This window comes from Diospyros lotus, chromosome 2, assembly GCF_014633365.1.
Source record: "Diospyros lotus cultivar Yz01 chromosome 2, ASM1463336v1, whole genome shotgun sequence".
NCBI classification, from domain to species: Eukaryota; Viridiplantae; Streptophyta; class Magnoliopsida; order Ericales; family Ebenaceae; genus Diospyros; species Diospyros lotus.
The window spans coordinates 6,105,454-6,128,786 of NC_068339.1; the positions used below are offsets into that span (position 1 = coordinate 6,105,454).

A 23,333-nucleotide genomic window follows, 5' to 3' on the forward strand; every position below is an offset into this window, starting at 1 on the left:
CAAGAGCTTTACAGCTTGATTTTTGGGCTTTCAAGTCTGGTTGAGAACTTCACATTCACAGTTCCATTTTTCGTCCAAATGATTACATAATCTCATTACGTTTAGGTGGTGGGAAATTTCGCTTTCCTAGTATCTTTGACACAAATATGTAGACAAAAGTTCTCCTCAAAAAATTAATCAAGTATTTGCCTCCTTTCAAAGAGAACCATGCAAGTCTTGTGCAAGACGAACAGAAAATATTTCATGGAACTCACCTCAATTCCGCGTAATGCCGATCTTAATGTTGACACATCTCGAGCAGAAAACCTAGAAATATGGGTGCAACAGTAAAGGATTGATAATAGAAGCTCTTGGTGAGTGCAGCTATCCTACATCATTCAGACCGCAGAAGCTGTTCGACCATTTAAACAAAAAAACGAGCACAATTTTATTCCGAGCCTTGTGACGTGGGCCTCAGACTCGAGTGAAGGCTTGAAGGTGGTTGAAGATGGCTTGGTTGGGCCCGGTAGGTTCTTTGCCGGCTTGCCCGGTCCAAGTAGGGAGTTAGGCAACCGGTCTGGCGCCATGGCGTTGGGCCAGTGTGCCTTTAGAGCGGAGGGGCTGGTTCCCACACTGTGCCCGTACAAAGCCTGAACCGGCAGCCTGGGTAATATTTTATTTTATTTTATTTTTTTCACTTTCTTGGTATTCCTTCTCATTGATGAAGATATAAGCTCTCCAATTGGAGGGGTATTTCACATGTAGATTCTCAAGTACCTTTGTAGTATGTAGAGAGACTTGTTCAGGGAGTTAGATTAGAGCTCTTGCAAAATTTTCGTTATAATTTTGACATTATTCCTTTAAATTCAATTGATAATAATAGAAAATTACAAATGACAAGAAGTCACAAGACAAGAGATGCAAAATAAATATATAATTAATTTTGTGAGACGCGTTTATATAGCTTCTTTTATTATTGTAAATAGAATAAAATTTTAAATTTATATTTATTTCTATCATTTGAGATTATTATTTTTGTATGGTCTCCTGTATTCGTGTTCTCAATTACATAAGAAGAGATAAATCGTAAACTGTACCTTTGACCTTTACATAAGAAAGAAATTGAACTCACGACTCATCAAATTATACTGACATGTCGCTCATCTTTTTGCCATCCAACCAATACCTAAGGCTCCATTTCTGCCATCTCATTCTATACACGCATGTACATCACGGAAGGGCTGCAATCTGAAGTCAAATTCTGGAAGACGCAAAATTCGGACGAAAGCTCGATTCTAATTAATAGAGCCGGCCTCGTGCCCTGTTCATAATCTAATATTATAATCTAACAACTGTAATAATTAATAACCACGACCATCACAGCTGGGATAATCTAATATTATAATCAAGTTGAAATTAACTAGCTATATACTCTTGTGTTACATTTATGGGTTATTTTTTGGGCTTGCTTTCATGGCTAATACTTCAGACACTATATAAGTAGGATAATATGTTGGATTAATGTTGGTGTAGTTTGAGCAGCTGCGCTTTGGAAGAGAAAAAATGGTGGCGATCACCTCAGATTCAGAACCCTCAAGCTCAATTTCATTCGTAATTTGACCAAATTGCAGCAGCAACCCAAAGTTCCTATGCTTCTTTTCTACCAACTTATGGATCGTACTACGTGCCCGAAAACCTCGATCAGTTGCATAAGCTATCTTTAAATGAATACATTAATTAAGGACAAATTTTCCATGCCAATTGCCGGAGTTGAGTATCCATCGAAAATGTCAATATTGAAGATGTTGCCATTAAAGAATTAATATGGCGATCTTGATGAGCGAGCACAAAGACGTGGAGATGGAAAATTAACTTGCTATCTTTCAGATTAATCCTTTTGATTCAATTCACCATCAAGATCAATTGGTTGAAGTAATTTCTAGGGCCTAGAAACATATGTGAGGAGGTCTCGATTAAGCTACAAACTGCTCATTTCTTGTTTATTCAATGTCACGCAAGCTTCAATTCCGTTACCTCTTGCTGTGTCCATTAGAAAAATTGCATTCTTGAAGTCCATTGCAACGCTGCTTATCCAGACTGGCTTGCCTCCAGCCAAAGTCAGCTTCATACAGAGGAAAATGGTGCAAACTAGTAAACCCGTACACATTTTCAACTGTTATTTTTTATGAAACATAAAATGAGGCCCAAAAGTTGGGGGCCACTTGGCAACCGTGGGCTGCCCATTTGGGCGCCCACTGGAGGGCCATTTGGCAGCCACTGTTGGCCCAAGCCCAAGCCCTAAGCCCTTTGCCTTTTGCCTTTTGTTGCGTAGCTTGCAGCAGATCATCCCTTGCACGATTTCATCTGAATTGTTGCTGCTGTTTTTATCCCTTGCCATCACAGTCGTCCAATTATCTTATTTATCGCATGCCTTGAGATTGATGAAGAGATCGAGGGAAGACGAAAAAGAGAGGAGGGTTGGTCGAGAGTCATTCATTTTTAGGGTTTTTACTCTCTCTCTCTCTGTAAATTCTCTGTACAGTCTTTGTCTTCTTTCTTTGTCCATATGCGTTCTCTGGTTTGATTCAAGGTAAGCTCCTAATCTTTTCAAAGTGGTTTTGAGCATTTTGTATAAAGAACTAGGGTTGGTCTGTTTTGATTTTGTGTATGGTTGTAATCGGATTGATTTATATAATAGAGCGAACTTTTCTCATTAGAGCTCAAGTGGACGTAACCTCTATTTGGGGTGAATCAGTATAAATTGTGTACCTCTTGTTTCGTTTATACTTTTAATATCTGTTGTGTTGCGTTTATACTCTCGGCCATAAGAGTTATTTATCAGCAGTGCTTGATTTTGACTGTGTAAGAGATTTGTCATCTTTGTTTATTCATTCGCAACATCAACTTTGGTGCATACTTCCACGTCTCTGTTTGAATGATCCCAAGACCGCTGATGATCCCGACCCATCTTCACCCTGCATTTCCTTCACAAATTCACCGTTAAATTTCCTGATTTCCTTTCCGAATTGTCTCACCAAATCATGGAGCTCCACTCGATCATTCTCTGTTGCTGCGACTGCGATTGCCAGCAAGAGGAGATTCCCAGCAGAGTGTATCAGGCCAGGGAGGAACCATCCTCGGGCGCAGGTTCACAGTCTGCGTGGCCACGGATGGGCTTGAAGAACCAAACCTCTCGGCATGCGCTTCCGTGGCTCATTTCCAGATCAGGGCTGAAACTAGCTCTGTCGGGTTGGGTGATCCAGGCCAGACTTGCCAGCTACGCGCGCGCGCAGCAAGGTGATGCTCGAGCCGTCGAACACGAATCTCTTTGTAGTGCACTTGGATTTGGGGATGCTGGGGCTATGAAGCAACCCTGACAAGTCCCTTGGTGGGAAAAGGCAAGGTCCCAAGAAAATGGGGGGCACTGTTTCATTGGATCCCCTAGCTAAGGCAGCCCAGCCAGTGATGAATGAACATATTGTGCTTCCATCAAAAAACTTGTGAGACATTGAAACGACAATTCCTATTCCCCCACAACTAAATACATTGACCTGAATAGCAAGTTGGGCTCCGTTTGGTGCTTTGCTGCCATGAGGAAGAAAAAGATTTGAGTTCATTTGTCTGGGGCTGTGTTACTTTAGATGTTCCTGGAGTAGACAACTGACTTTGTCCTCGAAAAATTCAACCCCCTCATCGTTACATTCGATGATCATCGTGTTGCCTCTGATCCTTCCAGCTACGGGGTAGAATCGAGCTAGGATTTTCGATAAGCATTGCTTCGATCGAACAATCTTATCGGTGGCGTTTTCTACACAATTTTTGGCTGGTGGGTAGAAGAAAATGAAGGGGACAAAGACTGGAGGAGAGAGCTGATCTAGAAGGGATAGCTTGCTTGAAGTTTCGGAGGCAGTGGGGAGTGGGATTGGCTGGTTTGATGATCTCCCTAGACTGGATTTCAAGCTTCGCCATGTTCCATTTCCAGAAAGATGGTAATCTTTGACAGTTTATCTCATTTGTTTGTGTTGTTTGTTGAGTTAATTATGCGCATGGGCATAGCTAGCAGGTTAACATAAGATAATTAATTAAGGACGGTGGGATCCAGCTGAAATGTGACAGTTCTTGTTTGCAAGTGTTGAGCATCTTGTGGCAGCCAATGGAGGAATCAATCTCAACAGACTAAATAAATCTCAATTTGAACAACTATAGCAGATTCTGATGATTACAGCACTCGATATGCATATCAAAAAAAGAGAAGATTAAATTAATTGGTTTTCTTTTGCTTTAATTAAGCATGCAAGTATCAGATGCAGGCACTCCTTGATTGATTCACCCCTTATATTAATATATCTTGTTATGCGGCCTGGCAGCATCAAACTAATTGGAAGCAAAACCTAAGCTTAAGTTGCCATCAGGCAAGCACCTAACTGTTTAATTTAAGACTGAAATTAATATGTAGTTATAAAATGAATTTGGAAAAGAAGAAGGAATCTAATACCCCAAATCCAATTTCATGTTCGCCATCGCCAATTTTAAAATCGGACTTCTAGTTAGGGTTTAAAATCTAATCTGTTTTCTTATATTATTTAATGAACAATGGCGTGGAGGAGACAAAACATTTTAAAGAAAGAATATTTAATATGTCCTTTTGCATTAACTAAGGATATATGGAATTGGAACATTTCATCAATCAAATTATCAGTCATCGTCATGATTAAGAAGTAAATAAAAGGCAGGCAAATCCCATCAATCCTCAGAACCCAGATAGCAAAACACAGAAGAGCCAGAGGAACAAGAGTTACAAGATATGATGAAGACCCAAATCATCTCCACAGAACTCATCAAGCCGTCTTCTCCAACTCCTCCTCAACTCAGACACCACAAACTTTCCTTCTTCGATCAACGAATCCCTCACAGTTACGTCCCTTTCATTGTTTACTACTCTTTCGACGACAAAATCAGCCCCACCAAACAACCGGAGATGGCTTCCAAGCTGAGGAGTTCACTTCCACATGCCCTAACCAAATTCTACCCCCTCGCCGGAAGAATGGAGGGCGAGAACCTAGTCGACTGTAACGACGATGGGATTCACTACGCCGAAGCCCGAGTTCATCTCCGGCTTTCAGATATCATCGAAAGCCCAGAAGCCGAGGCATTGGAGCAGCTTATTCCATTCAAAATAGACGGCAATGAACTGACCAGAGCCGAGCCATTAGCCGTTCAGGTAAACTTGTTCGGCTGCGGCGGCATAGCCATAGGTTTCTGCATTTCACACAGAATCGCCGACGGGTGGAGCTTGATCACATTCATAAAATCCTGGGCGGCGACGGCTCGCGGCGAACCCGATTCAGTGTCTCCAAATCTCAATTTGGCGTCCTTGTTCCCACCAAGAGACTCGCTCGGGTACAAACCCGAACATGTAGTTCCGAAAGAGAGATTCCCGTTTCGGAGATTCGTCTTCACCGCCGAAGCAATCGCTGCTCTGAGAGCCAAGGCAGTTGGATTAGTCTCCTCTTCCCCGCACCCGACCCGCGTAGAGTTGGTATCGGCTTTAATATGGAAATGCTCCATCGGGAACAATTCCATTTCCCTGGCGTCCCATCCGGTGAATCTGAGACCGAGAATGCAGCCGAGGTTGCCAGAAAATTCCTTCGGGAACCTCTTCCAGATGGCGATTGCGGAGGCCGACGGGGAGGCGGATTTGGGTACTTTGATACAAAACCTGAGAGCTGCAATTGGGAAAATGGACAGTGATTATGGAAGAAGATTAGTGGGAGAGGAAGGATTCGAAGTTGCAGGGAATAATTTGAGGGGGATGAAAGAACTTTTTGCGAGGGAAGGAGCGAGATTCTTGAGGTTTAGTAGCTTTTGTGGATTCCCAATTCGAGAAGCGGATTTTGGATGGGGAAAGCCGATTTGGTGGAGTACAGGATATGGGGGTAAGAATCTGATTTTCCTTGTGGATTCGAGATCTGAAGGGGGAATAGAAGCGTGGGTGTCCATGAATGAGGAAGACATGGCCAAGTTCGAGCATCATCCTGAGTTGCAGGCTCATGCTTCAATTTGATGATGATGATGATTAATCCCCCCTGGATTCAGATTTTTCTATGGCTCCGCGTTTTATTTATTTTGCTCAAATGTTATTTATTATTATATTAATTAATTAATTTTGAGTTAAATTCTAAAAAAAAAAAAGGGTTGTTGGTTTTGAGGCTCTTTGTGTGGGGGCCCAGAGTCGTTATCGTTCTAGCCCACCTCACTCTTAAGGCCCACGAGGCCCCGACTCCTTTACTTGGATCGATCGGGCAAACCAGCCCACTGGACCCAACCCGTCTTCTTGTGGGTCTGATTTTCGCATGGTAAAATTTCGATGACCCTACATACGTTTGATATATCTCAGATTCAATAATAATAAAATCATCAAGAAAAGCTGTAATATTTATATAGGATCCAGTGTAACCTGTATCTCATTCCTACTAAATCTTGAAGTATATATCGGCTATTTATAATGTACCCTTTATTAAATATGCATGCTCCCCACCAACTTGCATTCTTTGCCCGGCCGGGCTCTCTCTCTCTCTCTCTCTCTCTCTCTCTCTGTGCATGGCAAAGTCCATTGATTGTGAAAGACCAATTCTCCATTGAGAGCATTACATCTATGATATTTATGATGACTTTTCTAGAGAATTGTGCATCATTGTAATTTTATCAGAACAGAGTCTGATTATTGAGGCTAATTAAATAATAAATATTCAATATAGATAAATAAATAAATAAAGAAGAGATTCGGTTCAATCCCCGGTTATCTTCCTAAATGACAAAAGGCATGGAGTGTTGGGCGGCGCGGCCGGGAACCAAGCAACCCCGAACAAGCAATAATGCAGCTGGTGGTGGCATTAAATAAATCACCTTATCTATATATCTAAAAATAACGTGGCTTGATAGATTTGGTAGAGTTCTGATTGCATGCATGACATGCATGGCTTAATTAAATATTACTTCAATATTCCATCAACACTGATCTTGGCATGACATGTGCATGGCTTAATTAAATAGGATAATGCTATTTGGCCAGAAGTGATGCCCGAAGAAGTGCCACCCCATAGATATCGCGAAATTACCTCCAAAATATTGCGATATTTTCAATGAAGTGAGGGTGGTTGAAATTTCAAATTTCAAATTATTTTCTCTCTCTGCCTGACCCATCCCAACTTTTCTCGGAGATTTGGCCCAATCTCTCACTCTCTTCTCATTCTCTTATTTCTCTCTCTCACAACCCCCTTTATCTCTCTCTCTCTCTCTCTCTCTCTCTCTCATATTCTCTGCCTAACCCATGCTCCCCTTCGAAGAGGCTTGTTCCTCCATTCCTCTTGTTAAGGCCATTTCTCTCTCTCTTTCTCTCCTGCACGTTCGACCGAGCCTCCAGTCTCCCTTGGGCTCATTACGACCATCTCTTGCTCTTCAGCCCCTGTTACAGTATCTCCAGCATCCCTTGGCTCGATCCTTGTCCGATCTACAATGAGGCATGTCTCTAGTTTTACAAAAAATGATTTTCAGCAAAGGTATATGTGAGTGTTGGGTTTGGCCGAAGATTTAAACTTAGATCTATCAAGATTTGGCCGTTGGATCTTGTTGGTTTTTGGGTATATTTGTCAATGAGCATAAGAGTGTTGGGTGGTTGCCTCGGATCGTCGGAAACCACCGGTCATGGCGGCCGGTGGTGACTGGTAGTGTGTTTAAATGGGTTTTGGATTCGGCCGAAACTTTAAACTTAGATCTACGGAGTTTCGGCCGTTTGATCTTGCTGGTTTTTGGGTATGTTGGTTGATGGGCCCTTGGGTATCGGGTGGTTATCTCTGATCGCCGGAAACCACCTGCTACGGTGGCCGGTGGTGGTTGGCAGTATATTTTTAAGTTTGGCCAAAAATTAAAACTCAGATCTACTAAAATCTAACCATTAAATTTGTCCTATTTTTTTGTATGTTAACGCTCTTGACTTGGTGTTTTTGATAGTAGGCTCTGATCGTGAGAAGGTTCGGCCGGCGATGGTCGTCGGAGGCGTTGGTGGCGACTGTTACATATATACATATATTTATATGTTTTCTTTTCTCTTTTGTAATTATTTTAATTTATATTGTAAATGTTAATATTTAATTATGAATTTGTGTTGAAGATGTTGAAGTTAATATTGAATTTGTATTGAATTGGTGATATTTAAATATTGTGAAGGTTAAAATTAAATTGAATTGGTTTAAATTTAAATGTTAATAAATTCAGTTAGTTTGTATTTGTTTTGTGAATATTTGAATTGAATGCTATGTAGTTATTGTTAATTTTATTTAGATTTAAATATTTATTAATTTGTATATATATTTTAAAATTAGCTTAATATCAAATTTAAATTTATATTTATTAATGTGTATGAAGTTAAATTTAAATTTTTATTTATCTAAAAATTAACAGTAGGAACGTTTTTTTGTAAATGATGTAATTATATATAGTAAATAAACACTTAATGTGTTATACATTTTTTTAAAAAAAATTCTTTACTCGTACAAAAAAAAAAAAAAAATCACTTAACATGGCTCAATTCATATTCACATCCACCAATTGGATTCATTTTTTTTTTATTTTAAAAATAATTCCTAATTCTCTTACTTTAAATCAAGGAAAAGATGTTTTTAATTAAGTTTTTTTTTTTTTCATTTACCAAAACACAAGAAGTATTTGTAAGGAATATTTTTTTCATTTACTCTACCATCAAAGTGGGGAATGAGTTGGTAAGTCTATTATTTACAAAAAGTCTTTCATTTTATATTTTTTATGATTTAATAATACTCATTATATATATATATCTATAATTTATGAATCTTAGTACTAAATACAATTTTTAAAAGAATAAAAATTTCAATTAAGAGAAATGCATAATTTATTTGATAAATTAAAATAAAACTAAAATCAAATGAACAAATTTTTGAACAATTAGTACTTCTCGTGGTGTTTCTCCATTTGGTTAAAAAAAATTAAAAAGGTACAACTCAATCTCTATGCATCACATGAAATTATTTGATTTTTTTAAAAATTTTATTTAATATAAAATTAAAATATATATAAACATTAATAAATATCTAAATTCAAATAAAATTAACAATAACCACTTACCATTCAATTCTTAACTAAACTTAATAATTTTAATTTAAAAATTTAGAAAACAAATACCACCAATTCAATACAAATTCAATATTAAACTTTATTTAATATAAATTTAAAATATATCTACTCATTAATAATTTCAAATAAAATTAACAAAAACTACTTACCATTCAATTCTTCAATAAACTTAATAATTTTAATTCAAAAATTTACAGAACAAATACAAATCAATTTAATTTTAACTTTCACAATATTCAAATATCACAAATTAAATACAAATTCAATATTAACTTCAACATCTTCAATACAAATTCATAATTAAATATCAATATCAATATTTACAATATAAATTAAAATAATTACAAAACAGAATATGTAAAAATATGTATGTATGTATGTATCCGCTGCCACCAACGCCACCGCCGACCACTCCCGGTTGAAGCTTACTACGATCAAAGCCTACCATCACAAACACTAAGTCAAGAGAGATAACATACAAAAAAATAGGACATATTTAACGGTTAGATTTTAGTAGATCTGATTTTTAATTTTTGGCCAAATTTAAAAATACACTGACAGCCACCACCGGCCACCATCACCAGTGGTTTCCGACGATCAGAGGTGACCACCTGATAGCCAAGGGCCCATCAACCAACATACCCAAAAATCAGCAAGATCCAATGGCCCAATCTCCCTAAATCTAACATTAAAGTCTCGGCCAAACCCAAAAAACGCGTAGATGTGTTGATGACTAAAATGTCTAAAAGACTTACCTCCCTTCTTGTAGATCTGAGCTAATGGAGACGTGAGAGTGCCTCAGAGTGAAAAAGACCGAGAGAGGGCCGGAGATGAAGTCGCATGGGCGGAAGATGACGACCCTTCTTCGATCCGAGAAGAAGGCTCGCACTACGACCGATTTGTCTTTCAGCCATGGGGAAGGTCGAGCTAAAGAGAACAAGAGGGAGCAAGTGAGGGAGAAGAGTGAGATATTTTGCAATGGATAGGGTAGAACAAGAGAGAACACAAAGAGAGAAAGTGAGAGAAGGGAGAAGAGAGTGAGAGATTGAGCGTCGGGGGGAGGGAATACTGAAATTAGAACAGGGGTATTTGTGTCAATTGGAGTATGGGTGAAATTATAATTTCCTTCTGGGATGGCACTTCTTCGGGCACTACTTCTGGCCGAATAGCATTATCCAATTAAATATTACTTCGTTCGATCAACACTGATCTTGGCAGAACACATACATATATATGAAGTTAATTGGTTGCCTTTTCTTCAATGCATTGGCGGGTACGTAATTCTTGTGGTTGGGAAGCTCATTTCACCTCAAGAAATGAGCAGGCAAGCAGGCACCTCCGACATCAACAGTCACCGATTATATATGGTATGGGGCCTGGGGCCAACTCGACAGCTGAGCTTTATATATGAGCGAATTCTGCACCTTTCACACTTCCTGTTGGGTTTGTGTTTCTGGGCCTAGGCGATGATGGTGATTTAGGTTAGTTTCATAGGATTTGGGCCAAAATTGAAGTAACAGTTCAAACATCCTTATTGACAGTCGAAATAAAAGTTAACTCATAAGCTCTTAATCTTTTCTTTGGAGGAAAAATGGGCATTGGCCCATTTACTCAAGGGAGGGAAGAAGCCCAATCCCAAGCCCATTACCCCTTAGCCCATTATCTCTTGTGCCTTAGGTCCTTAATATAAAAAGGGATTATTTCCCCTTTTGTGACTTATGTGTAGTGGTTGATTGTGTTTTCTCTCTCAGCCGATTCTCCTTTTCCATTAATGGCCTCCTCTTGGGTTTCTTTTCATCTGGGTCGAATGTTGTGGGTTCTTCGTTGATCCTTCGTCGAGGTTCGGTGTCCTCTATTTAACCGATTGGTGGTTCTCTTTTCGTGTAAGTTCATCTTTGCCATTGGTTCGATCTATCATCTTAGTGATCCTTGTTGCTCATGTGTGGACTCCATTGCGTGTTAAACATGTGTGGTATTTTGGCAAGAGAATGGGTGGTCGTGTGCTTGGCCAAGAGGTTTGAGGGGTTTGGGCTCCTTTGTGGCTTGGTATCCCTATTCGTTAGCGTAACCTAAGTGATGATTGGACGAGCCCAAATCCAAGCCTTGAAGCAGTCTTCCTGACTGTCATTGTAGCCAAAACGGAAAGTTTTACTTCATGTTTATTTCCTTCACATTCTGTCCGTACGTTTGGTTATATCTAACTCGATTTAACAATTGCACTAACCCCTTCCTGTTTTGTGATTTTATGCAACACTTTCATTACTCAATGTGGTCTCGTTGAAAAAAGAATTTTCAACGGTATCGTTAATGCGATAGGATCAGAGGTACTTTGAGTTGTTGGCATTTAAGATCGGTAGGTATATACACATATATATATATATATATTGGTGGTTATCCGTAGTGTTGAGGAAGTGTGTCCTCGACTTCAAAATAGAGTAGAATTTCAGAGTTTCTATTTTATCACTGAATCAAGTTTCTATTGACAAAATTAAGCGAGCATTTTATGTTATGCAATCAGATCTCGTGCAGGAACTTAAATACCCAACAAATATATATACATCTGGTCTGGAAAATATATGTTTAGATAATATTTGTTAATTAAAATATAAATTAAAAAAATAAAATATAAAAAGTATTTTAAATAATTTTTTTATTATTTTTATTAAATTTATCTTATGATTCTTAAAGAAGAATAAATTTATTTTGAATCTTATAAATTAAAAAAAATAAGGCATGTGCTCTCTAATATATTTAAAAAAAATAATAAATAATTTAAAATATTTTTTAACTTTAACTTAAATATTTTAATCTTATTTTAATATAAATTTATTTTAACAAACCGTCTTTGGCTTCAGTCAAATTATGTGGGCGGCATGAGCAGGCAGGGTTGATGGACCAATGACTTATCTAATTTATGATTTGTTGGTAGTCTTTTTATGTATTTTTTAGGTTCCATATTACGTACTTGATAATCTTGGGGAGCGTGAATTAGGTCTTCTTAGAGAAATTTCTTAATAATTTTTTTTTAACATTTAAATCAATCACTATATATACTTAAAAATAACACAATATTAATATAATAATATCACATTATTATTATTATTATTATTATTATATAAATAAAATATATTATTTATTGAACAACTGAAATGAAATTTATTAGATGGGTCCAGAAAACAAGTTATGGGCCGGCCAGTATATATTTAGGCCTTGGGTCTGTCTTGGAGTTTGCAATGGTCCGACTTAAAAGGCGAGCCGAGCCGAGCTATAATTTGTCTTCGGACCCCATTGGGTCATCTGCCTTTGTGATTCCATACAAGTATATAAAGCTGATAAATTTAATATTGAGTATTAGATAATTAATTTAATTTATTTGAGAAAAAATATAGATTTAAAATTTTATTTAAATGAATATATATATTTATATTAGTACGAATGTCAAACACTCAACTCATATTATACCTGCATATATGTTAATTAATTAATTAATATATATATATATATATTCCTCGGCACAATTAATGCATTATATATAAATACAACGCCAAGCCTAAATGCCCTAATGAAGTCAAGCAGTTTTTGTTATTACGTTCTAGCTAGTTAAATAAAAAATTAATATTTGACAACTTTAATTTAAAAACACAATATATATAACCCCAGATTTTAATTTAAATTTCATATGAAAATTGAATAAATAAATTTTCATTGTAAATTGAACAAAAATACATATTCGATAGAGACCAAGTATAACGGAAAAATAAACCTAGCTAACTAGGGTTTAGTAAGTTTTTTTTTAGCGTTTTTAATAAATTTTAATATTTATTTGAGCCAATAATATTTATTTTAATAGAAGGATGAATAATGTCCATGGATGGCTGGCTAGGGAAGGTGCACCTGTTACCAGTCCAAAGAAGCATTATTTCAGCACGTGTGTATGCACACATGACAAGCATGTTTAATTTAATATATAATCAGGAACAGGAATATTTGGTTCACATGATTCATGGGGATCAGAAGGCCTTGTTTAATTTGTTGTATATATATATCTTATCCTTTCTGCTGGATTAGCAATAGCATGGGTTAAATATGTGGGTGTGGGTGTGGGTGTATGCTTAACGCTTAAATAATGAAACTGTTGCTGATCATCAGTTAATTTAAGATTGGATTAGCAGAGAGAGATAGCTGGAGGCATCAAATCAAGGCTCACGAGAAGATATGAAGCACAGCAATGTGACGATATTAATTGATTCATCTTTTGACGATACAATGCCTGTTACTTTTATCTGTGTGTTTCGGGGAGTACTTGTGATTTCTTCTACTTTGTACAAATGGCAAGTTTCGTTTTTCTTCACAATTAGGAAGGCTTACTATTAATTTTTTTCAATATAATTAGTTGTCTCTGGCTATATATATATATATATATATATATTGGAGTTTAATTATTCTCCTGATCGATGTTGGCTGCCACCGATCTTGTTCTTATTCATCAGTGGCCGGGTGGTTCGTATTGCCACAGAAAGAGCAGCTGTTGCTACCAAACTACAGGAAAGCCAGCTGCAAATTTCAGCATTCATATATGGCTTATGGCCCCATTTCAACAACGTACGGTTCCTTCCCTTCAAACTGCAACTCTCGCAGCCGCTACAACGAAGCCAAGGTACGTACCAAGTTGAAACCTCGACCCAGACTTATCTTTTACGATCTGTAAAATTAAAGAGCGTTTTTGATTCATAAAACTGATCCTTACTTTGCAAGAATTAGAGAATAATGGTTTTTCATAATCTTATCCAGAGCCAAAAGAAACAAAAAGCTAATTGACACTGCCATTTTACAACCAAGAAAAGCATGCAATATCATATTTACCCCTAACACAGTTCATGAAAGTGGTTGTTTTTTATGGTATATATATAGATCTCAGATCTAATTAATGAGCAGAATGCAACAGAATTGGCCAACATTAACCTGCCCTAGCAAGAATGGATCCAAATTCTGGGCACATGAATGGGAGAAATTAACATGGGACTTGCTCAGAGTCCATACTCGACCATCATCGATACTTTGAAGCTGCCCTCAAGATCAAGCACAGAGTAGACCTCCTAAAGATTCTACAGGATGCAGGTTAGTTAATTATCTGATCTTCATTCAACATGTACGCGCGTACATCTATATATTTAGCGACATCCAATCTGTTTTTAGCGACACTTTGTTTCTTTTTCCTTTTGCTTTTGGAGAAATTTTGAAGGGAAAATGCATGTATGTATATACACATATATATTGTTGCAGGAATCCACCCAGATGGGAAATTTTACAGCTTGGAAGCGATCAAAGATGCCCTAAAAGGGGGAAGCGGGTACGTACCCGGAGTATAACGCAACCGAGATGCGTCAGGGAAACGTCTATCAGCTATTTCAAATTTATCTTTGTATGTTGACACATCCGGGTCGGAGGATTTAATCGACTGTCCAGTGGTACTAAAGCGCAAATGTAATTCCACCATTGAGTTCCCTCCCTTCTAATTAAGTATCCATATACCATCAATGTGGAAGCAGAAGCTCCACCACAACCATGTGGCGCAGCATCTTGGGAAATTAGTAATTCAATAATTAATTCCAATTGTTGGGTACTAGCTAGTTGTTGTTGCATGTTCAATAACTATATATATATGGTAGATCAAGTCAATAATTCCTATATACATATTGTTGTCCAAGTATGCGTTTGTAACCAGGTGAAGAGTTTTTATTTTTATTTTAAAGTACAGCGACGTTGGTTTGTTTCGGGTGTGCATGTGCTGAAACTGTGTTAAAATTTTGAGAGAATAAAATCCTACTTTCCTTCTTACTTTCAATGTGAATGTGTATGGACCATATATATATATAGCACAGAATCTACATAGAAAAGCATGCATGTATCTCGATCCAATATGAATGAAAACCCCCAAATCTGTCAATTGGAGCAACTTTTTAAGGTTATATATAATTAATTATTGCACTTGCAATTAGAACACAACACACCCAAGACTTCAACCAAAATAACAGATATTAAAATTTCCGATTAGTTTAGATCATTACCAATGAAGTTTCCATCTGTCCAGAAGAATTATTTCTCATTATTTCCCCTCCAAATGTCAGTTTTGCTCACTGATATCTTAGGCAACGCTCCTTCCACAACACTCTTGCGACAGGCAGATCATGTACTACTTATTGCAGAGTTGCATATATACCAACCCAAACCTAGCTAGCTAGCTAATAGGAAAATATGTAACACAATAATTTTGCACGAGTTATATATAAATGTATCAAAATGAAAACAATCTTCTTCCTTTGTGCATTTGAACAGAAACATGGGTAGGCGTCTGGGATTCAGCATTTCCAGCAAGAAGCTGTAACAAAGGGCTTTGATTTCCACCCCAGAACCAAGCACCCTTTCTCTTCCACAAGGGTGTATCCTTCACAGGCCTTGACATTCATCTTCAGCCACTTCTTGGCCCCGGCCAAAATCTTAATGGGTGACAGATGAAACCCAGCCCGGCTCATCCTCCTCCGCCACTTGTCCACCCTCTCGTGCCGCTCCACCCTCGCCTGCCCCTCGCAGCTCACGATATTCTTGATCTCCTCAGCGAAGAAAAACTGCTCCATTTTCGCCCGCCTGGTGTCTTATTTGGGAAGCATCGCGTCCAAGGAGTCGAAGATCGCAGAGTAGTAATGAAGAGCTTCCATGAATCTGCCAAGAAAGAACGGCCCGTTGTGGCTCGAGTCTTGCTCGACGAGGACCATCATCTTCGGCGAGAGCTCGCTGATTGCCTTCAACACTGAATGGAGAGTTCCTCGGCTCTCTTTCACCATGCGGTGCAGGTGAAGAATGCTGTTAACCACGAGGACTTCGCCATCTTCAAGCTTGATGTCTTCGGCCGTTAGATTTTCCAGGCTGCTTTTCAGCGCAGAAAACTTCAAATGCAACCCCAGGCTCTGCGCGTACGCCTCCAGGTCGTCGCCCATGACCTGTATAAGAAGATAAACTAATCATGAATCCCCAGTTTATTAGCTATTGTAGATATTATGATAATTGTGTAATAATTAACCGAATATTTAGCTGATTTATATATTCTAATCATTGTTCTAAGCTTCATGCATGGTGCAGAGAGTGTTTGAAATTAATAGTTTCTTCCTCATATGATTCATGTCATGTGGGTACATTTTAAGGTACGATTCCCACAACCTGGAGCTGATCGTCAGAAATGCCGACTCCGGTTATCCGAAGGCGGCGGGGCTGTTGGGCGGCGCGGTGGGCGAGGCTCTCGATCAGCCGTCGCCATTGGTCTCCATGTGGTAAGCCGAGGCTCATCCCCAAGTCCACTACATGGACACAATTCTCTCCCTCAAAGGCTTCTATTATCGTAGAGTTGGCCACGAAATGGGCAAACTGAATTTGCGGGCAAATTTCATAAACCAGGCGCAGAGCCTCTTCTCTCTTGTCGGAAGCTAAATCAATGGCTTTGATTGTGGATGACACAAACCCAACCGGCTGAAGCTGCGCCAGCCGGTCGGCGAGTCCCTGGACGAAGCAAGAAGCCACCCGCTGGAACGAAGAGCCAAAGACTAGAGCGCAGGCTTGCAGCTCCGAGAGGAAAGAGGAGGCCTGGGACTTGTCACGACAAGCCACAGCTTCGGCGCAAGAAATCAGAAGCTGCAGAAGCCTCATTTCGTCTTCGTTTCCGCCTCCGTCATGGTGTTCTCTGCCGCCACCGCCACCGCCTCCGGCTGCCGGCTCCAGATCCGAAGCCTCAGTGGATGCGATACATCTTTGGGTGTAAATCGATATATTATCCCGGAGCTTGGGCCCCGACGAGGTAACAGTGATGGTTGCAGTAGCGGTTTTCAGGCGCTTACGCTGGCGGGTTTCCTGGGAGAGGGTGGGAAACCAGGCGGTTTCAGTGTTTTCCGGGAAGGGCAGCCATGGGAAAGGATAGCAAGCTAATGCTGAGGGGGTCAGGTCCACCAAACCAGTCACCTCATGAACTCTTTCTGCATGGGAGGAGAGGGTATGAGCCATCAACCATGCACTGAAATTAACCTCTCTCTCTCTCTCTCAGAGTAAGAAGATGTGAATGACAAGCTCTGAAAGAAAACCATTTACCATGAAAAGGGAGTTTATATAGACACATCAAAGCCAGCTTAATTTCTTGATCTCGAGTATAACAATTAGGGTGCGTTTGATTGGAGATTAGAAAGTGGGGTAGAATTCTAATTCCATGAAATTTCAATTCTTATCCCACCCTCTAGGAATTCTAATTTCTTAATTTCAAGAAAAATCTTCACTTTTTAAACTAAAATAAAATTCGAATTTCATGAAAAATAAAAGCTGTTTGACGAAATTTCTTAAAATTTGGATGAAAAATGAATTTCATCCTCATTTTTCACCCCTATCAAATGCACCCTTAAAGTACTAAAAACAATATACTTGCAAAGATTTGGATTTTTCGTTTTTTGTTGATCTCCCTTCAAACATGTATTTACTTATTTATATTTTATTTGTTTGGGTATAGAATTTGAAGATATTTCTACGTGAAAAATGTTACTTATACACAATAGATGATTGAAAAGATTATTGAAATGTGCCAAAATGACAAAAATACCTTCACATCCTTTGCAAAATTGTTTTTTCTTTCCTTCCTATTATTTGCCTCCTCTCTCTTTTTCCTTCCCATGGTCACCTCTAGCAACCGTTAATCACGCGATGCATTCTCTTATCGCCTCATTGCTTTGTCTCACGTCAATCATCAGTGCATCATCCTGTCATATCATGTGATCATTGCTACATCTTTTATTTTTCCTCTCTTTCAATTGAACTTCAATGGATGAAGTTCAATTAAAAGTCCATGATCGACAGTTTTTTTCTTGAGATTCTAAGGCCTCAAAAGAGTTGTGAATTTCAATTTAAAAAATTTTTGGGTTAGTAGTGGTGGCGGGTTTCTGTGACTAATAGCAATGGCGATAACCACAACCCTCTAAATGTGTTGTTAATTTGAAATTTTTTTTAAAAAAAAAATTATCATTTTACCATATGTGTAATTCTCTATATATGAGTAATAAAGTCCTTTCTATGTAAATATATATTACATTTGTTAAAATCAAATTATATATATAAATATATAGAAATCAAAAAAGAAAAATTAAACACAATTGAGGATCAATAATTAAACTTTCATAATCTCATAATAATAGAATAAATCTACTCAATCGTCAATGATTGAGTCATTTTTAAATGGAAAAACTTCAACCTCTCTCGTAACTTTTAATTTTTAATAAAATTATTATATAAAGCATCACATTAATTGAAAATAATATTAATCACTCTTTCACTCACTCAAATAACACACTAATTATTAACTCATCCCAACCCCGCCCCACCAAACACTTGACCCAATAACCTTAAAAATTATTATTAATTCACATCAATATTTGAAAGTCGTGATGCTACCTAATAATAACTTACATGAATATCACTGAAATTATTCTAATAAAAAAAAAAGCATATGCTTTTGTCGGCACAAGCTTCGAAGAAGGACGTGACTTTTAAGATTTGGATTAATGCAGCCGCCGGCATATCATATATATAGAAATTAAACTGGAATAATACATAACAAGCACATACAAATGAAAGGGCTTCCAGATCACTTGGAGTTTCCTTACTCTGCTCCAATATTGCCTCAGATTCAGACAAAAGTGTCCATTTTAATTCGTAAGAATTAATGATGGTTCTATGCCTGCCAGCTTAATCAACTTTTTGTGCTTGGAAGCACTTCAATTCTGGAACCTCAAATTGGATCATCAGCATATTCTATCTAGGGCATCCAACAAGAAAAAATATCAACCTGCCTGATCAAGCATGCCAAATGGATCAACCAGTGTGAGATTATTGGCAATAGAACTTAACTTTATAATGGCCTGAACCAGCTTTCCTTCCTTACCCTGCTATAAGATGCTAGACATTAGCCGACTAAGATCGATGTTGGCTTACAGCGTACAAGCGTAGTTGTGCCAGATAGGTCTCGATTATTGGTGACCATCATCAAGGCCAGTAGCCACCTCACCTCTCAGCTGGCAGTGGCAGAACAACATAATCGGAAATCGTAAGCATCAAATTGTGGTACCTAAGCTATTCAACAATCCTTAAATGGGTGGGTTTCCGAATCCAACTCCCCAAGGCTCAAAGAAGACGTCTAACCAACCGAATCAACATCGGCCCATCAAAAATGAAATCCCTAGACCGACAAGAAACACGAGACAAGAAGGGTCAAAATCGATTTAGGATTGCAAAGTAAAAATAAAACCAACAAGGCACAAATAATGGAGAAAAATTTGACAATGTTAAAATAACATCTATCATAATAACTAGCATAATCACAAATTTAAACATATAATGACTTATTTAATGTATTTTAAAATATAATAATCAATTTATTTCTAAACCAACAACAACATATTCAGCATTTATCCCACTATATGGGGTCGGCTACATAAATTCTAGACTTCCATGTATTTCTGTCTTTTTGTCATATTTTCATTGAGATCCATACACTTTATATCAAACTTTAATATCTCTCCCAAAATCTTCTTAGGTCTGCCTCTACCTCTTTTTTTGACTAATTGTTCCATTTCATCAACTCTCCTCACAAGAGCATTTCTTGGTCTCCTTCTCACATGACCAAACCATCTTAGTCTAGCCTCTCTCATCTTCTGCTCTATTGGCACTACTCCTACCTTATTACGAATAACTTCATTTCTAATTTTATCTTTTCTTGCATGGCCGCACATCCATCTTAACATCCTCATCTCCGCTATGCTCGTCTTTTGCTCATGCTGGTATTTGACTGCCCTACATTCTGAACCGTACAACAAAACTGATCTTATAGCTGTCCTATAGAATTTGTCTTTCAATTTTAATGGGATTTTACCATCACATAACACCCCAATACATTTCTCCATTTTAGCCCACCTGCCTTAATTCTATGTGTGACATCTTCGTGAATTTTTCCATTTTTTTGAATCACTGATCCCAAATATCGAAAATGATCTTTTCTTTGTAAGATTTGGTCTTCCAATTTTATTATAACATCCTCCACTCTTGTATTCTTACTAAATTTACATTCCATATATTCTGTTTTCTTTCTGCTTAATTTAAATCCCTTAAATTCTAAATTATTTCTCCATAACTCAAGCTTAGTGTTCACTCCTTTTATTTCATCCACCAACATTATGTCGTCTGCAAATAGCATACACTATGGCACCTATGTCTGAATATCTTTAGTGAATTCATCCATTACTAAAGCAAATAAATATGGACTTAGTGCAAAACCTTGATACAGTCCTATTGTAATTTTAAACAGTTCAATATCCCATCCGCATGTTCTGACATTTGTCTCTGCATCATGATACATGTCCTTAAAGGCTTGTATATAGGCTATTCGGACTTCTTTCTTCTCTAAAATCCTCCATAATACTTATCTAGAGACCCTATCATAGACATTTTTTAAATCTATAAACACCATATGTAGGTCCTTCTAATGATCCCGATACCTTTCCATTAGGCGCCTCAGTAGATATATAGCTTCTATTGTTGACCTACTAGGCATGAAACCAAACCGATTTTCCGAGACTTTTGTTTCTTTTCTGAGCCTCTGCTCCATTACTCTCTCTCAAAGTTTCATAGTATGGCTCATTAACTTAATTTCTTTGTAATTTTCACAGTTTTGAATGTCTCATTTGTTCTTATATATAGGGACCAAAGTACTCTTCCTCCACTCATCTGGCATCTTTTTTTATTTAAGAATCGTGTTAAATAATTTCGTTAGCCAGGAAATGCCCTCTTCTCTCATGCATTTTCATGCTTCTATTGATATATTATCCGGTCCCACCGCCTTATGATTTTTCATCTTTTTTAATCCTTACCTTATTTCATTTGGACTTATGCGTCGATAAAATGTATAGCTCATGTTCCCTTCGGAGTTACTAAGATGTGCCAACCTAACTCTTGTGTCACCATCATCATTGAATAATTTTGTGAAATACTCCTTCCATCTCTTCTTAATCGCTCCATCATTCACTAATACATTTTGATTTTCATCTTTTATGCATTTCACTTGATTTAAATCCCTTGTTTTTCTTTCTCTTACTTTAGCTAATTTATATATATATATATATATATATTTCTCTATCTTTTGTATCAAGTCGTTTATATAAATTCTCATATGCTTTTGACCTTGTTTCACTAACAGCTTTTTTTGCTCCCTTTTTTTATTGTTTATAATTTTTTTTATTTTCTTCATTGTTGCACTGATATACAGCCTTATAGCATTTTTCTTATTTTTAATTTTCAATTGTACTTCTTCATTCCACCACCAAGACTCCTTAAGGTTAGGGGCTCTACCATTTGTCTCTCTAAGCACTACATTTGATGTACTTCTCAAGGCATTAGCCATTTCTTTCCACATTTAGTTTGTTTGTCTTTCTCCATTTCATTCTCTTCTACCCCTTAATTTTTCTTTAAAGATTAGTTGTTTCTCCACTTTTAAATCCCACCACCTGATTCTTGGATTTTGTTTTATGTGATTTTTTCTCTTCCAATTTCTTACTTAGACGTCAAGTACTAAAAGTCTATGTTGAGTAGTCAAACACTCTCACGGTATCACCTTACAATCCCTACAACATACCTGATCCTCTTGTCTCATGAGGAAGTAATCTATTTGGGTGCTTGATATGACATTTTTATATGTGATCAAGTGTTCGTCCCGTCTTTTGAACCTAGAATTGGTTATGATGAGCCCATATGCCATTGCAAAATCTAGAATAAACTTACCCTCATTATTAATTTCCCCGAATCCATACCCTCCATGTACCTCTCTATAGCCGTTTCCATCTCTACCCACGTGACCATTTAAATCACCTCCTATAATCACTTTCTCTCCTCTTGATATCATTTGTATGAGTCCCTCTAGCTCCTCCCAGAATTTTGCTTTTATCTCTTCACCTAACCCCGCTTGTGGTGCATATGTACTAAAAATATTCATAGTTATTCTTTCTAGAATAACCTTCACCATAATAATCCTATCCCCTATTCTCTTTATTATATCCATTTTCTAACAAAATTTTTGTTTTTTTCCCAACCCATCTCATCTCTTAAAAGCACATAATATTAATCTTTCTACTAATCATCACATCTACCATTTCCATAGCTTTGCTTGTTAATGTTCTTATGTTCCATGACCCAATCCTTAATCTATGATTTTGTTTTTGACTTTGATTTTGAATTTGATTTTATTTTTTATTTTTATTTTTATTTTGGACTAACTTCTTTACCCACATCTGTCCAAGCAAATGTGAGAACCCTTGTTCATTTGTCACTATATCCGGGCATCGATACAGCGGCCCTAACTCCCTTGACACTACACGCGAATAGTATAACGCGTTGCTATGAAGGGTTACACCCACGCCTAAACAATTTTTCATAATTTGTCTAAATTTCATATTTTGGATCCGATTAAATTTTGCGTTGGCTATCGACTACCTAACACAACCCTCCTCCTTTATCCAAGTTTAGGATCGACAGTGGATAACATACACAAGCAAAGTTAATTTATTTCTAAACCAAAATGCAATAATTTGTTTAACATTTCACCCAAATTTAAAAGACTAATAACATAGTATTTTTGGACAAAAATTAGAGTGCTAAAGAATTTGAGTGAAGTGAATAATTATTATCTGATAACTTAATCACACTCAAAATTTTATAGAGATGAAATCCTCTCGGAAACCTAATTCTACATTTTGGATAGGATAAGAATGAAAATGGAAATTGAAACCTCATTCTAATCAAGTAATATAAATAGATATTTTCGGTGTAAAATTTGTAGCATGCCAAAATTTAGTAGACGGTGTTTTCCAGAGTTGGTAATTAAGTTTTCAGGCTTACATTTTTTTTTTTTTTTGCTAATCAAGATTTCCAATCTTATCAGTTCAAAAGTCATATCATTAATTAATTAAATTTATATTTAAAATTTGAGTGATCCAATGTTAACACCTGCAAAACCATAATATTGAGCTGCAATATCAAAATTTCCAATCCCCAAGCAAAGAAGCAATGCCTATGAGAAAAGAAAAGCAAAATAACAGAGTGAAATAATTAGAAAA

At 37.3% G+C, this 23,333-nt stretch overlaps 1 protein-coding gene and 2 pseudogenes across 1 annotated transcript; 2 read left to right on the forward strand and 1 right to left on the reverse strand.

The window, feature by feature from the left end:
• The first annotated feature begins 4,670 nt into the window (after nucleotides 1-4,670).
• LOC127794009 (stemmadenine O-acetyltransferase-like) lies at nucleotides 4,671-6,495 on the forward strand. The gene has a single exon (XM_052324863.1). The coding sequence runs from the start codon at nucleotides 4,784-4,786 to the stop codon at nucleotides 6,041-6,043; it is 1,260 nt and encodes a 419-aa protein (XP_052180823.1). The 5' UTR covers nucleotides 4,671-4,783; the 3' UTR covers nucleotides 6,044-6,495.
• A 777-nt stretch (nucleotides 6,496-7,272) lies between these two features.
• On the forward strand, nucleotides 7,273-14,746 carry LOC127795757 (extracellular ribonuclease LE-like; annotated as a pseudogene).
• Nucleotides 14,747-15,431: 685 nt separating this feature from the next.
• Nucleotides 15,432-17,196, reverse strand: LOC127794284 (GRAS family protein RAD1-like; annotated as a pseudogene).
• Between the last annotated feature and the right edge of the window lie 6,137 nt (nucleotides 17,197-23,333).